This window comes from Coturnix japonica, chromosome 17, assembly GCF_054131305.1.
Source record: "Coturnix japonica strain WE chromosome 17, WE-NBRP24, whole genome shotgun sequence".
NCBI lineage: Eukaryota > Metazoa > Chordata > Aves > Galliformes > Phasianidae > Coturnix > Coturnix japonica.
Window position 1 is genome coordinate 1,222,295 of NC_140679.1, and position 16,975 is coordinate 1,239,269.

The following is a 16,975-nucleotide window of genomic DNA, read 5'->3' on the forward strand; positions in this document are numbered from 1 at the left end:
GCAACCCATAGAGACCCATAGAAACCCCATAGCAACCCATAGAGACCCATAGGGACCCATAGTGACCCATAGAATCCCATAGAGACCCATAGCAATTCCATACAGACCCATAGGGAACCATAGGGACCCAAAGAGACCCCATAGAGACCCATAGAGACCCATAGAGACCTATAGAGACCTATAGAGACCCATAGAGACACATAGGGACCCATAGGGACACATAGGGACGCATAGAGACCCATAGGGACACATAGGAACATATAGGGACCCCATAGGGACACATAGGGACACATAGAGACCCCATAGAGAGACATAGGGGGACATAGGGACCCATAGAGACCCATAGGAACCCCATAGAGACCCATAGAGACCCATAGGGACCCATAGAGACCCCATAGAGACCCATAGAGCCCTATAAAGACCCATAGAGACCCACAGAGACCCCATAGAGACCCACAGAGACCCATAGTGACCCATAGGGACCCATAGAGACCCATAGCGACCCATAGCAACCCCATAGAGACACATAGAGACCCATAGAGTCCCATAGAGTCCCATAGAGACCCATACGACCCCATAGAGACCCCATAGAGACCCATAGAGTCCCATAGAGACCCATAGAGACCCATAGAGACACACAGAGACACATAGTGATCCCATAGGCCCCCATAGAAACCCATAGAGACCCACAGAGGCCCATAGAGACCCATAGAGCCCCATAGACCCCCCCAATGTGTGGGGCAGCCCCATAGATCTCACCATCTGTACTGCTCGCTGTGGGTCAGCCACGATTTGGGGAAGTAGAGCAGCTCCAGCTGGGGGGGAAGGCAGGACCCATAGAAAACCCCAGCCCCATAGAGACCCCATAGATCCCCCCTGCCCCATAGATCCTCCCAACCCTATAGATCCCCCCCAGCCCCATAGAGGCCCCCAGCCCCATAGATCCCCCCATAGATTCCTCCAGCCCCATAGAGACCCCCAGCCCCATAGATCCCCCATAGATCCCACATAGATCCCCCATAGAGACCCCCAGCCCCATAGAGACCCCCATAGATGCCCCAGCCCCATAGATCCCCCATGGATCCGCCATAGATCCCCCCAGCCCCATAGATGCCCCATAAATCCCCCAGCCCCATAGATCCCCCATAGATCCCCCCAGCCCCATAGATCCCCCATAGATCCCCCCAGCCCATAGATCCGCCATAGATCCCCCCAGTCCCATAGATCCCCCCAGCCCCATAGAGACCCCCAGCCCCTTAATGACCTCCAGACCCATAGCGACCCCTGCAGCCCCATAGCAGCCCCATAGTGACCCTCAGCCCCATAACAGCCTCATAGCAGCCCCATAGCAACCCTCAGCCCCATAGCAGCCCCATAGTGACCCCCAGCCCCATAGATTCCCCATAGATGCCCCCAGCCCCATATATCCCCCATATATCCCCCAGCCCCATAGATCTCCCATAGATCCCCCCACCCCATAGATCCCCATAGATCCCCACAGCCCCATAGAGACCCCCAGCCCCTTAATGACCTCCAGACCCATAGCGACCCCTGCAGCCCCATAGCAGCCCCATAGTGACCCTCAGCCCCATAGATCCCACATAGATCCCCCATAGAGACCCCCAGCCCCATAGATCCCCCATAGATCCCCCCAGCCCATAGATCCCCCATAGATCCCCCCAGCCCCATAGATCCCCCATAGATCCCCCCAGCCCATAGATCCCCCATAGATCCCCCCAACCCCATAGATCCCCCAGCCCCATAGATCCCCCATTGATCCCCCATAGATTCTCACCAGCCCCATAGAGACCCCATAGATCCCCCCAGCCCCATAGATCCCCCAAGCCCCATAAATCCCCCATAGATCCCCCACAGATCCCCCATAGATCCCCCATAGATCCCCCATAGATCCCTCAGCCCCATAGATCCCCCATATCTCCCCATAGATGCCCTATAAATCCCCCATAGATTCTCACCAGCCCCATATCTCCCCATAGATCCCCCATATCTCCCCATAGATCCCCCCAGCCCCATAGAGACCCCCCAGCCCCATAGATCCCCCCATAGATCCCCCATATCTCCCCATAGATCCCCCATATCTCCCCATATCTCCCCATAGATCCCCCATATCTCCCAATATCTCCCCATAGATCCCCCCAGCCCCATAGATGCCCCATAGATCCCCCCACCCCATAGAACCCCCATATCTCCCCATATCTCCCCATAGATCCCCTATAAATCCCCCATATCTCCCCATATCTCCCCATAGATTCCCCATATCTCCCCATAGATTCCCCATATCTCCCTATATCTCCCCACATCTCCCCATAGATCCCCCATATCTCCCCATATCTCCCCATAGATCCCCATATCTCCCCATAGATCCCCTATAAATCCCCCCTAGATTCTCACCAGCCCCATATCTTCCCATATCTCCCCATATCTCCCCATAGATCCCCCATATCTCCCCATAGATCCCCTATAAATCCCCCATATCTCCCCATATCTCCCCATAGATCCCCCATATCTCCCCATATCTCCCCATATCTCCCCATAGATCCCCATATCCCCCCATATCTCCCCATAGATCCCCCATATCTCCCCATAGATCCCCATAGATCCCCCATATCTCCCCATAGATCCCCCATATCTCCCCATATCTCCCCATAGATCCCCCATATCTCCCCATAGATCCCCCATATCTCCCCATATCTCCCCATAGATCCCCCATATCTCCCATAGATCCCCTATAAATCCCCCATATCTCCCCATATCTCCCCATAGATCCCCCATATCTCCCCATATCTCCCCATAGATCCTCCCCAACCCCATATCTCCCCATAGATCCCCTATAAATCCCCCATATCTCCCCATAAATCCCCCATATCTCCCCATAGATCCCCACAGCCCCATAGATCCCCCATAGATCCCCCATAGATCCCCATATCACCCCATATCTCCCCATAGATCCCTTATAAATCCCCCATAGATCCCCCATATCTCCCCATATCCCCCCATATCTCCCCATATCTCCCCATAGATCCCCCATATCTCCCTATAGATCCCCCATATCTCCCCATAGATCCCCCATATTTCCCCATAGATCCCCTATAAATCCCCATATCTCCCCATATCTCCCCATGGATCCCCCATATCTCCCCATAGATCCCCCATATCTCCCCATAGATCCCCTATAAATCCCCCATAGATCTCTCCAGCCCCATAGATCCCCCATAGATCCCCCATATCTCCCCATAGATCCCCCATATCTCCCCATAGATCCCCCATATCTCCCCATAGATCCCCCCAGCCCCATAGATCCCCCATACATCCCCTATAAATCCCCCATAGATTCTCACCAGCCACATAGATCCCCCCATAGATCCCCCAGCCCCATAGATCCCCCAGCCCCATAGATCCCCCATAGATCCCCCAGCCCCATAGACCCCCATAGATCCCCCGCAGCCACATAGATCCCCCCATAGATCCCCCAGCCCCATAGATCCCCCCAGCCCCATAGATCCCCCATAGATTCTCACCAGCCCCAAAGATCCCCCATAGATCCCCTATAAATCCCCTATAAACCCCCATAGATCCCCCAGCCCCATAGATCTCCCCAGCCCCATAGATCCCCCCAGCCCCATAGATACCCCATAAATCCCCCATAGATCCCTCCCAGCCCCATAGCAGCCCCATAACGACCCCCAGCCCCATAGCAGCTCCATAGCAGTCCCATAGGGACCCTCAGCCCCACACCAGCCCCATAGATCCCCCATAGATCCCCCCGCCCCATAGATCCCCTCTAAATCCCCCATAGATTCTCACCAGCCCCATAGATCCCCCATAGATCCCCATAGATCCCCATATCTCCCCATAGATCCCCCCAGCCCCATATCTCCCCATAGATCCCCTATAAATCCCCCATATCTCCCCATATCTCCCCATAGATCCCCCATATCTCCCCATATCTCCTCATATATCCCCCATAGATCCCCCCAGCCCCATATCTCCCCATAGATCCCCTATAAATCCCCCATAGATTCTTACCAGCCCCATAGATCCCCCATATCTCCCCATAGATCCCCCATATCTCCCCACAGATCCCCATATCTCCCCATATCTCCCCATAGGTCCCCCATATCTCCCCATAGATCCCCATAGATCCCCATATCTCCCCATATCTCCCCACAGATCCCCATATCTCCCCATATCTCCCCATAGATCCCCATATCTCCCCATATCTCCCCATATCTCCCCATATCTCCCCATAGATCCCCCATATCTCCCCATAGATCCCCCATATCTCCCTATAGATCCCCCATATCTCCCCATATCTCCCCATAGATCCCCCATATCTCCCCATATCTCCCCATATCTCCCCATATCTCCCCATACATCCCCCATATCTCCGCATAACCCCCATATCTCCCCATATCTCCCCATATCTCCCCATAGATCCCCCATATCTCCCCATAGATCCCCCATATCTCCCCATATCTCCCCATATCTCCCCATAGATCCCCCATATCTCCCCATAGATCCCCCATATCTCCCCATATCTCCCCATATCTCCCCATAGATCCCCCATATCTCCCCATATCTCCCCATATCTCCCCATAGATCCCCCATATCTCCCCCATAGATTCTCACCAGCCCCTGGTTGATGAAATACTCGAAGAAATAAACCAGGGCCAACGGGACGGCGTTACACAGCAACACCTGCGGGACGGACCCATACATTGACCCATAGAGACCCATAGAGACCCATAGATTGACCCATAGATTGACCCATAGATCGACCCATAGAGACCCATAGATTGACCCATAGATGGACCCATAGAGACCCATAGATTGACCCATATTGACCCATAGAGACCCGTAGATTGACCCATATTGACCCATAGAGCCCCATAGATTGACCCATAGATCGACCCATAGATTGACAGATAGATTGACCCACAGAGCCCCATAGATTGACCCAGATTGACCCATATTGACCCATAGAGACCCATGAACTTACCCATAGAGACCCATAGATTGACCCATAGATTGACCCATAGATTGACCCATAGAGACCCATAGATTGACCCATATTGACTCATAGAGACCCATAGATTGACCCATAGAGACCCATAGATTGACCCACAGATTGACCCATAGATCGACCTATAGAGACCCATAGATCGACCCATAGATTGACCTATAGATGGACCCATAGAGCCCCATACATGGACCCATAGATTGACCCATACATTGACCCATAGATCGACACATAGAGCCCCATAGATTGACCCATAGATCGAACCATACATTGACCCATAGAGCCCCATAGATTGACCCATTGATCGACCCATAGAGACCCCATAAACCCCATATGACCCTATAACCCCCCATATGACCCCATATCCCCCAATATACCCCCATGCCCCCCCATATAACCCTATAACCACCCCATATCCCTCCATAACCACCCCATTTCCCTCCATATAACCCCATATCCCCCCATATGACCCCATAACCCCCATATCCCCCCATATGACCCCATTTCCCCCCCAAATCCCCCCATAGACCCCCATATAGTCCCCCATAGAACCCCATAGAGCCCCATATCCCCCCATAACCACCCCATATGACCCCATATTCCCCCATAGACCCCATATCCCCCCATAACCACCCCATAGGCCCCCATAACCCCCCATAAGCCCCCACATCCCCCATATCCCCCTATAGCCCCCATATCCCCACATATCGACCCATAACCACCCCATATGGCCCCATATTCCCCCATATGACCCCATAGCCCCCCATATCCACCCCATAACCCCCATATCCACCCATATCAACCCCAAATCCCCCCATATTCCCCCATATCCTCCATATCCACCCCATATCCCCCATTTTTCCCCAAAACCACCCCATAGCCCCCCATATGACCCCATAACCACCCATATGACCCCATAACCACCCTATAGGACCCCATATGACATCATAACCCCCCATATCCCCCCATATTCCCCCATATCTCCCATAACCACCCCATAACAACCCCATAGCACCCCACAATCCCCCATATCCCCCCATACCCACCCCATATGACCCCATAACCCACCCCATAGCCCCTATAGACCCCATAACCCACCCCATAGCCCCCATAACCACCCCATATCACCCCATAACCACCCCATAACCACCCCATATCCCCCCATAACCACCCCATAACCACCCCATAACCCCCCATATCCCCCATAGCCCCCATATCCCACCCCATAACCCCCCATATCCCCCATACCCACCCCATATCCCTCCCATAGCCCCATATCCCACCCCATATCCCCCATATCCCACCCCATAGCCCCCATATCCCACCCCATATCCCACCCCATATCCCCCCATATACCCTCCTATGCCCCCATATACCCCCATATCCCCCCACAACCACCCCATATCCCCCCATAACCCCTATATTCCCCCATAACCACCCCATATCCCCCCATATGACCCCATATGGCCCCATACCCACCCCATATCCCCCCATTACCTTTATATCCCCCCATAACCACCCCATATGACCCCATACCCACCCCATATCCCCCCATATCCACCCCATATCCCCCCATAGCACCCCATATCCTCCCATAACCCCATATCCCACCCCATATCCCCCATCCCCTTTACCTTGGCAGCCCCCCACTTGTCCCCCCCACTCGGCCCCACACTTGTGGGTCGCGGCTCCAGCAGCGGCTGCTCCTCGGGGTCGGGATGGGGGGGACGGAGCAGGAAGAAGAAACTATGGGGGAAAATATATGGGGCTGCCCCATAGGGACACATAGGGACCCCATAGGGACCCCATAGGGACCCCATAGGGACACATAGGGACCCCATAGGGACACATAGAGACCCCATAGAGATCCCATAGGGACACATAGGGACCCCATAGGGACATGTAAGAACCCCATAGGGAGACATAGGGACCCATAGAGACATATAGGGACATATAGGGACCCCATAGGGACCCCATAGGGACACATAGAGACACATAGGGACACATAGGGACACATAGACACCAATAGAAACCCCATAAAGACCCATAGAGACCCATAAAGACACATGGGGACACATAGAGACACATAGGGACCCCATAGGGACCCCATAGGAACACATAGAGACCAATAGAAACCCCATAAAGACCCCATAGAGACCCATAAAGACCCATAGGGACCCATAGAGACACATAGGGATCCATAGAGAGACATAGGGACACATAGGGACACATAGAGACACATAGAGACCCCATAGGGACCCACCCCATAACCACCCCATATCCCCCCATATAACCCCATATGACCCCATATCCCCCATATCCCCCCATAACCACACTAAATCCCCCCATAACCACCCCATAGCCCCCCATATTCCCCCATATAACCCCATAACCCCATATCCCCCCATATCCCACCCCATATCCCCCCATATAACCCCATATCAACCCCATATGACCCCATGACCACCCCATATCCCCCCATATCCCCCTATATAACCCCATATAACCCCATAACCACCCCATATAACCCCATATCATTACCTGGCCATCATGGTGTGGGGCAGCATCAATAGGGGCAGCAGGGCTCGGTGTGGGTCCAGGAGCCCCCCCTGGGTCAGCCCCACATACAGCAGAGCCCCAACCAGCCCCGCAGCCCCACTGCCCGACGACCAGCACCACAGTGCTGTGCTATGGGGCAGAGACAGTCATATAGGGACCCATAGGGTCCCATAGGGACACATAGGGACCCATAGGGACCAATAGAGACCCATAGGGACCCCATAGGGACCCCAAAGGGACACATATGGACCCATAGAGACCCATAGGGACCCATAGAAACCCATAGAGACCCATAGGGACCCCATAGAGACCCATAGGGACCCATAGAGACCCATAGGGACCCATAGGGTTCCATAGAGACCCCATAGGGTTCCATTGAGACCCACTGAGTACTATTGGGATCCATTGAGACCCATAGGGACCCCATAGAGACCCCATAGCTGCCCCATAGAGAACCCATAAGAACCCCATAGAGACCCTATAAAGACCCCATAAGGACCCACTGAGATCCATTGAGACCCATAAGGACCCCATAGAAACTGCATGGCTGCCCCATAGCTGCCCCATAGAGACCCCACAGGGTTCCATTGAGACCCACTGAGTTCTATTGGGATCCACTGAGACCCATAGGGACCCCTTAGAGACCCCATAGCTGCCCCATATCTGCCCCATAGAGACCCCATAGGGTTCCATTGAGATCCATTGAGTTCCATTGAGTCCTATTGAGATCCATAGGGACCCCATAGAGACCCCATAGTTGCCCCTTAGAGACCCCATAGCTGCCCCATAGTGTCTCTATAGGGACCCCATAGAGACCCATAGGGACACATACGGACACATAGGGACCCATAGGGACCCATAGAGACCCATAGGGACCCCATAGAGATCCCATAGGGACCCCATAGAGACCCATAGAGACCCATAGGGACCAATAGAGACCCATAGTGACCCATAGAGACACATAGGGACCAATAGAGACCCATAGTGACCCCATAGGGACACATAGAGACCCACAGAGACCCATAGGGACCCCATAGAGACCCCATAGCTGCCCCATAGCTGCTCCATAGAGACCCCATAGGGACCCATTAAGCTCCATTGAGATCCATTGAATCCTATTGAGACCCACAGGGACCCCATAGAGACCCCATAGCTGCCCCTGGAGACCCCATAGGGTTCCATTGAGATCCACTGAGACCCATAGGGACCCACTGAGATCCATTGAGATCCCTTAGAGACTCCATAGGGACCCCATAGCTGCCCCATAGAGACCTATAGAGCCCCATAGGGACACATAGAGACCCATAGTGACCCCATAGAGACACATAGGGACCCATAGAGACCCATAGGGACCCATAGAGACCCATAGAGACCCATAGAGACCCATAGAGACCCATAGAATCTCTATGTAGGGACATAAGTGCCCAACCAGCCCCACGGCCCCACTGCCCGACGACCAGCACCACAGCGCTGTGCTATGGGGCAGGGATACATAGAGACCCCATAAGGGACACCCGGCCCCATAAGTGACAGCCAGCCCCATAAGTGCCATAGGGACACATAGAGACCCCATAGGGACCCCATAAGTGACACCCAGCCCCATAAGTGACAGCCAGCCTCATAAGTGAGACCCCCAGCCCCATAAGTGGCAACCCCTGTCCCATAGAGTCATCCTCTGCCCCATAGCATCAGCCTGGGCCCCATAAGTGAGACCCCCGGCCCCATAAGTGACAGCCCCAGCCCCATAAGTGCCACCCAGCCCCATAAGTGAGACCCTCTGCCCTATAATAGATACCCCCAGCCCCATAAGTGAGACCCCCAGCCCCATAAGTGCCACTCCCAGCCCCATAGAGTAATCTTCTGCCCCATAGCATCAGCCTGGGCCCCATAAGTGAGACCCCCAGCCCCATAAGTAACAGCCAGCTCCATAAGTGACAGCCAGACCCATAAGTGAGACCCCCAGCCCCATAGAGCCAACCTGGGCCCCATAAGTGAGACCTTCTGCCCCATAAGTGAGACCTTCTGCCCCATAACTGACACCCACTGACCCATAAGTGAGACCCCCTGCCCCATAAGTGACACCTGATGCCCCATAAGTGCCCCCCCAACCCCATAAGTGACTCCCAGCCCCATAAGTGAGACCCCCAGCCCCATAGAGCCAACCTGGGCCCCATAAGTGACACCCAGCCCCATAAGTGACACCCCCTGCCCCATAGCATCAGCCTGGGCCCCATAAGTGAGACCCCCAGCCACATAAGTGAGACCCCCAGCCCCATAGAGTCAGCCTGGGCCCCATAAGTGACACTGCCAGCCCCATAAGTGACACCGCAGCCCCAGCCCCATAACCCATAAGTGAGACCCTCTGTCCCATAAGTGACACCCCCAGCCCCATAGAGTCAGCCCTGGCCCCATAAGTGAGACCTTCTGCCCCATAAGTGACAGCCAGCCCCATAAGTAAGATCCTCTGCCCCATAAGTGAGACCCACTGCCCCATAAGTGCCACCCCCAGCCCCATAAGTGCCACCCCAGCCCCATAAGTGAGACCCAGCCCCATAAGTGACATTCCCTGCCCCATAAGTGACACCTGCTGCCCCATAAGTGAGACACCCAGCCCCATAAGTGAGACCCCCAGCCCCATAAGTGACATCCATTGCCCCATAAGTGCCCAGCTCAGCCCCATAAGTGACAACCCCAGCCCCATAAGCACCACCCCCTGCCTCATAGAGTCAGCCTGGGCCCCATAAGTGACACCCACAGACCCATAGCCTCAGCCTCTGCCCCATAAGTGAGATCCTCTGCCCCATAAGTGACACCCCCAGCCCCATAAGTGCCACCCCAGCCCCATAAGTGAGACCCAGCCCCATAAGTGAGACCCCCAGCACCATAATTGACAGCCAGCCCCATAAGTGAGACCCTCTGCCCCATAAGTGACACCCCCTGCCCCATAAGTGACACCCCCTGCCCCATAGCGTCAGCCTGGGCCCCATAAGTGAGATCCCCGGGCCCATAAGTGAGACCCACTGCCCCATAAGTGGGATCCTCTGCCCCATAAGTGACAGCCAGCCCCATAAGTGAGACCCAGCCCCATAAGTGAGACCCTCTGCCCTATAAGTGACACTGGCAGCCCCATAGATACCCTATAGCGGCCCCATAGAAACCCCATAGCTGCCCCATAGGGACCCTATAGCTGCCCCATAGGGACCCCATAGGGACTCCATAGCTGCCCCATAGAGACCCCATAGGGACCCCATAGGGACCCCATAGCTGCCCCATAGGGACCCCATAGCTGCCCCATAGGGACCCCATAGAGACCCCATAGCTGCCCCATAGAGACCCCATAGAGACCCCATAGCTGCCCCATAGAGACCCCATAGGGACCCCATAGCTGCCCCATAGGGACCCCATAGGGACTCCATAGCTGCCCCATAGAGACCCCATAGGGACCCCATAGCTGCCCCATAGAGACCCCATAGGGACCCCATAGCTGCCCCATAGAGACCCCATAGAGACCCCATAGCTGCCCCATAGAGACCCCATAGAGACCCCATAGCTGCCCCATAGAGACCCCATAGCTGCCCCCTAGAGACCCCATAGGGATCCCATAGCTGCCCCATAGGGACCCCATAGGGACCCCATAGCTGCCCCATAGGGACCCCATAGGGACCCCATAGCTGCCCCATAGAGACCCCATAGGGACCCCATAGCTGCCCCATAGGGTTCCATTGAGATCCATTGAGACCCATAGGGACCCATAGAGCCCCATAGTGACCCATAGCGGCCCCATACCCGCCCCATAGTTACCTGTCATACTCAGAGCTGAGGGTCAGGAACGTCACCTCACCCAGCCCCGATGAGAAGCTGGACACAGCAACACCTGTGGGGCAGCCCCATAGAGACCCCATAAGGACACATAGGGACCCAATAGAGAGACATTGGGACCCCATAGAGATACATAGGGACCCATAAAGACCCCATAAGGACACATAGAGACACATAGGGACACATAGGGACCCCATAGGGATACATAGGGATCCCATAGGGACCCCATAGAGACACATAGGGACACATAGGGACCCCATAGAGAGACACTGGGACCCCATAGAGACCCATAGGGAACCATAGGGACACATAGGGACCCCATAAGGACACATAGGAACCCCATAGGGACACATAGAGATCCCATAAAGACCCCATAGAGACCCCATAGGGACACATAGGGACACATAGAGATACATAGAGATCCCATAAAGACCCCATAGAGACCCCATGGAGACCCCATAGGGACCCCATAAGGACTATAGGGACACATAGGGACCCATAGGGACCCCATAGAGATACATAGAGATCCCATAAAGACCCCATAGAGACCCCATAGAGATACATAGGGACACATAGGAACCCATAGAGACCCCATAAGGACACATAGGGACACATAGAGACCCCATAAGGACACATACAGATCCCATAGAGACCCCATAGAGACCCCATAGGGACCCCATAAGGACACATAGAGATCCCATAGAGAGACACTGGGACCCCATAGAGACCCATAGGGACACATAGGGACCCCATAAGGACACATAGAGACCCCATAGAGTCTCATTGAGACCCATAGGGAACCATAGGGACCCATAGAGACCCCATAGGGACACATAGGGACACATAGAGATACATAGAGATCCCATAAAGACCCCATAGAGACACATAGGGACACATAGAGACCCCATAGGGACATATAGAGACACATAGGGACATATAGGGACCCATAGAGACCCCATAGGGACCCCATAGGGACCCCATAAGGACTATAGGGACACATAGGGACCCATAGGAACACATAGGGACACATAGAGACCCCATAGGGACCCCATAGAGACCCATAGGGACCCCATAAGGACACATAGAGATCCCATAGGGACCCCATAGGGACACATAGGACCCCATAGCGACCCCATAGGGAACCATAGGGACCCATAGAGACCCCATAAGGACACATAGAGATCCCATAGGGACACATAGAGACCCCATAGGGACCCCATAAGGACACATAGGGACCCCATAAAGACCCCATAGGGAACCATAGGGACCCATAGAGACCCCATAAGGACACATAGGGACATATAGAGACACATAGAGATCCCATAGGGACCCATAGGGACAAATAGGGACACATAGAGACCCCAAAGGGACATATAGGGATACATAGAGACCCCATAGGGACACATAGAGACCCCATAGAGACCCCATAGGGACCCATAGGGATACATAGGGACACATAGAGACCCATAGAGACCCCATAAGGACACACAGAGACCCATAGGGACACATAGGGACCCATAGGAACACATAGAGACACATAGAGACCCCATAGAGAGACATTGGGACCCCATAGAGACCCATAGGGAACCATAGGGACCCATAGGGACACATAGAAACACATAGGGAACACATATAACCCCATATAACCCCATATCTCCCCATATAACCCCATATAACCCCATATAACCCCATATCCCCCCATATCCCCCCATATCCCCCCATATATCCCATATCCCCCCATATAACCCCTTATAACCCCATATAACCCCATATAACCCCATATACCCTCATATCCCCCCATAACCACCCCATAGCCCCACATAGCCACCCCACAACCCCATATAACCCCATACAACCCCATATAACCCCAAATAACCCCATAACAACCCCATATCCCCTCATAACCACCCCATAACCACCCCATAACCCCATATAACCCCATATCCTCCCATATAACCCCATATAACCCCATATCCCCCCATAGAACCCCATAGAACCCCATATCCCCCCATATAACCCCATATAACCCCATATAACCCCATGTAACCCCATATAACCCCATGTAACCCCATATAACCCCATGTAACCCCATATCCCCCCATATAACCCCATAGAACCCCATAGAACCCCATATCCCCCCATATAACCCCATATAACCCCATGTAACCCCATATAACCCCATGTAACCCCATATCCCCCCATATAACCCCATAGAACCCCATAGAACCCCATATCCCCCCATATCCCCCCATATAACCTCATGTAACCCCATATAACCCCATATAACCCCATATACCCTCATATCCCCCCATAACCACCCCATATCCCCACATAGCCACCCCATAACCCCATATAACCCCATACAACCCCATATAACCCCAAATAACCCCATATAACCCCAAATAACCCCATAACAACCCCATATCCCCTCATAACCACCCCATAACCCCATATAACCCCATATCCCCCCATATAACCCCATATAACCCCATATAACCCCATAGATCCCATATAACCCCATATAACCCCATAGATCCCATATAACCCCATATAACCCCATAGATCCCATAGAACCCCATAGAACCCCATATAACCCCATAACCCCATAGAACCCCATAACTCACCCCATAAGCTGACCCCGATTCCTGCCCCCATTGCCACCATTGACGTCCCCCCCCATGCGGCCACGGCCACCGTCACCACCCGGACGCTGTGGGGCAGAAATCAATGGGGCAGCCCCATAGAACTGCCCTATAGGGCCGCCCCATAGAGCCCCATAGGGACCCATAGGAACCCATAGAGACCCATAGAGACCCATAAAGACCCATAGGGACCCATAGGGACCCCATAGAGCCCCATAGAGACACCATAGAGACCCATAGAGACACCATAGAGACCCATAGGGAACCATAGAGACCCATAGAGACCCCATAGAGACACATAGGGACCCATAGAGACCCATAGAGACCCATAGAGCCCCCATAGAGACCCATAGGGACCCATAGGGACCCATAGGGACCCATAGGGACCCATAGGAACCCCATAGAGACCCATAGGGACCCATAGAGACCCATAGAGACCCATAACACCCCATAACCCACCCCATAGAGCTCTTATAGGGCTGCCCCATAGCGCTCCTTCTATAGGGCCACCCCACAGAGCCCCATAGAGCCCCATAGAGACCCCATAGAGCTCTTATGGGGCCTCCCCATAGAACTGCCTCTATAGGGCCGCCCCATAGAGCTCGTATAGGGCCGCCCCATAGAGCTCATATAGGGGTCTTATGGGGCTGCCCCATAGAGCACTTATAGGGCTGCCCCATAGAGCTCATACAGGGCTCCTATAGGGCCGCCCCATAGAGCTCTTATAGGGCTTTTATAGGGCCACCCCATAGAACCCCATAGAGCCCCATAGAGCCCCATAATACCCAATAGAGCCCCATAGAGCCCCATAACCCACCCCATAGAGCTGTTATGGGGCTGCCCCATAGCGTGTCCCACCCCATAACTCACCTATAGGGCACGAGGTGGGCCCCGAATGGGGCGGCCATCTTGATCAGCAGCGAGGGCAGGATGTCGGCCAGCAGCACCGCCTGCCCCATAAGTTATGGGGTGCCCCATAAGTTGGAGCCCCATAGAACCCCATAGAGCCCTATAGAGCCCCATAGAACCCAATAGGGCCCCATAGAGCCCCATAGAACCCTATAGAGTCCCATAACACCCCATAGAGCCCCATAGGGACCCATAGAGCCCCATAGAGACCCATAACACCCCATAGAGCGCCATAATACCCCATAGAGCCCCATAACACCCCATAACACCCCATAGCGCCCCATAGAGCCCCATAGAGCCCCATAGAACCCCATAGAGCCCCATAATACCCTATAGAGCCCCATAGAGCCCCATAACACCCCATAGTGCCCCATAGAGATCCCATAACACCCCATAGCGCCCCATAGAGCCACATAGAGCCCCATAGAAACCCCATAGAGCCCCAAAGAACCCCATAGAGCCCCATAATACCCTATAGAGCCCCATAGAACCCCATAGAGCCCCATAACACCCCATAGTGCCCCATAGAACCCCATAGAACCCAATAGGGCCCCATAGCATCCCATAGAGCCCCATAACACCCCATAGAGCCCCATAGAGCCCCATAGACACTCCACAGCCCCCCATAGAGCCCCATAGAGCCCCACAGAGACCCCATAGAGCCCCATAACACCCCATAGAGCCCCATAGAGCCCCATAGAAACCCCATAGAGCCCCATAATACCCCATAGAGCCCCATAACAACCCATAGCGCCCCATAGAGACCCCATAGAACCCAATAGGGCCCCACAGCAACCCATAGAGCCCCATAGAGCCCCATAACACCCCATAGAGCCCATAACACCCCATAGAGCCCCATAAAACACCATAGAATCCCCATAGCACCCCATAGTGCCCCATAGCGCCCCATAGAGCCACATAACAACCCATAGAGCCCCATAGCCCCCCATAGAGCCCCATAGAGACCCCATAGAGCCCCATAACACCCCATAGAGCCCCATAGAGCCCCACAACACCCCATAGAGCCCCATAGAACCCCATAGAACCCCATAGTGCCCCATAGAAACCCCATAGAGACCCCATAGAGCCCCATAGAGACCCCATAGAGCCCCGTAACACTCCATAGAGCCCCATAACACCCTATAGAACCCCACAACCCACCCCATAGAGCCCCATAACACCCCACAGAGCCCCATAGAGACCCCATAGAACCCAATAGGGCCCCATAGCACCCCATAGAGCCCCATAGAGCCCCGTAACACTCCATAGAGCCCCATAACACCCTATAGAACCCAATAGGGACCCCATAGAGCCCCATAACACCCCATAGAGCCCCATAACACCCCATAGAACCCAATAGGGACCCCATAGAGCCCCATAACACCCTATAGAGCCCCCATAGCCCCCCATAGAAACCCCATAGAGCCCCATAACATCCATGACTTACCCCAGTGGAAATGGGGCCGCAGTCGTGTCTGGTCCCATTGTGTGGGGCAGGAGGAAGCTATGGGGCACAAAGGGGGCGGGGCCTCAGTAAGGGGGCGGGGCCAAGGCAGAGGGAAGAGCCAATAGGGAGAGAGGAGGGGAGAAAAGGGGGCGGGGCTAAAGAAAGGGGGCGGGGCTAAAGAAAGGGGAGAAGCCAATAGGGAGAGAGGAGGGGAGAAAAGGGGCGGGGCTAAAGGAAGGGGGCGGGGCCTCCATAAGGGGGCGGGGCCAAGGCAGAGGGAAGAGCCAATGGGGAAGAAGGAAATAAAAGGGGCGGGGCCAGAGGAAGAGCCAATAGGGAGAGAGGAGGGGAGAAAAGGGGCGGGGCTAAAGGGGATAAAGGGGGCGGGGCTAAAGGAAGGGGGCGGGGCCCAGACAGAGGAAAGAGCCAATGGGGAGGAAGGAGGGGAGAAAAGGGGCGGGGCTAAAGGAGATAAAGGGGGCGGGGCTAAAGGAAGGGGGCGGGGCCAAGGCAGAGGGAGGAGCCAATAGGGAGAGAGGAGGGGAGAAAGGGGGCGGG

General features: G+C 54.5%; 1 protein-coding gene across 9 annotated transcripts in view; it reads right to left on the reverse strand.

Annotated features, from left to right (window-relative positions):
* CLN3 (CLN3 lysosomal/endosomal transmembrane protein, battenin) overlaps window positions 1–16,975 on the reverse strand; it is a 39,953-nt gene that overhangs the window by 8,243 nt on the left and 14,735 nt on the right. For 6 of the 9 annotated variants that reach the window (XR_014935229.1, XR_014935231.1, XR_014935230.1 and 3 more), the window contains exons 4-11: window positions 16,418–16,474; window positions 14,932–15,011; window positions 14,044–14,129; window positions 11,402–11,474; window positions 7,583–7,729; window positions 6,676–6,787; window positions 4,651–4,719; window positions 760–815 (exon numbers count right to left, since the gene is read on the reverse strand). Coding sequence is in view for 6 of the 9 variants with exons in the window: in XM_085518267.1 (XP_085374393.1) it covers window positions 760–815; window positions 4,651–4,719; window positions 6,676–6,787; window positions 7,583–7,729; window positions 11,402–11,474; window positions 14,044–14,129; window positions 14,932–15,011; window positions 16,418–16,474 (680 nt within the window). In the remaining 3 variants the exon portion in view is untranslated. The remainder of the gene's footprint in view (window positions 1–759; window positions 816–4,650; window positions 4,720–6,675; window positions 6,788–7,582; window positions 7,730–11,401; window positions 11,475–14,043; window positions 14,130–14,931; window positions 15,012–16,417; window positions 16,475–16,975) is intronic. The other 3 variants (XM_085518270.1, XM_085518272.1, XM_085518271.1) reach the window with 1 other exon arrangement.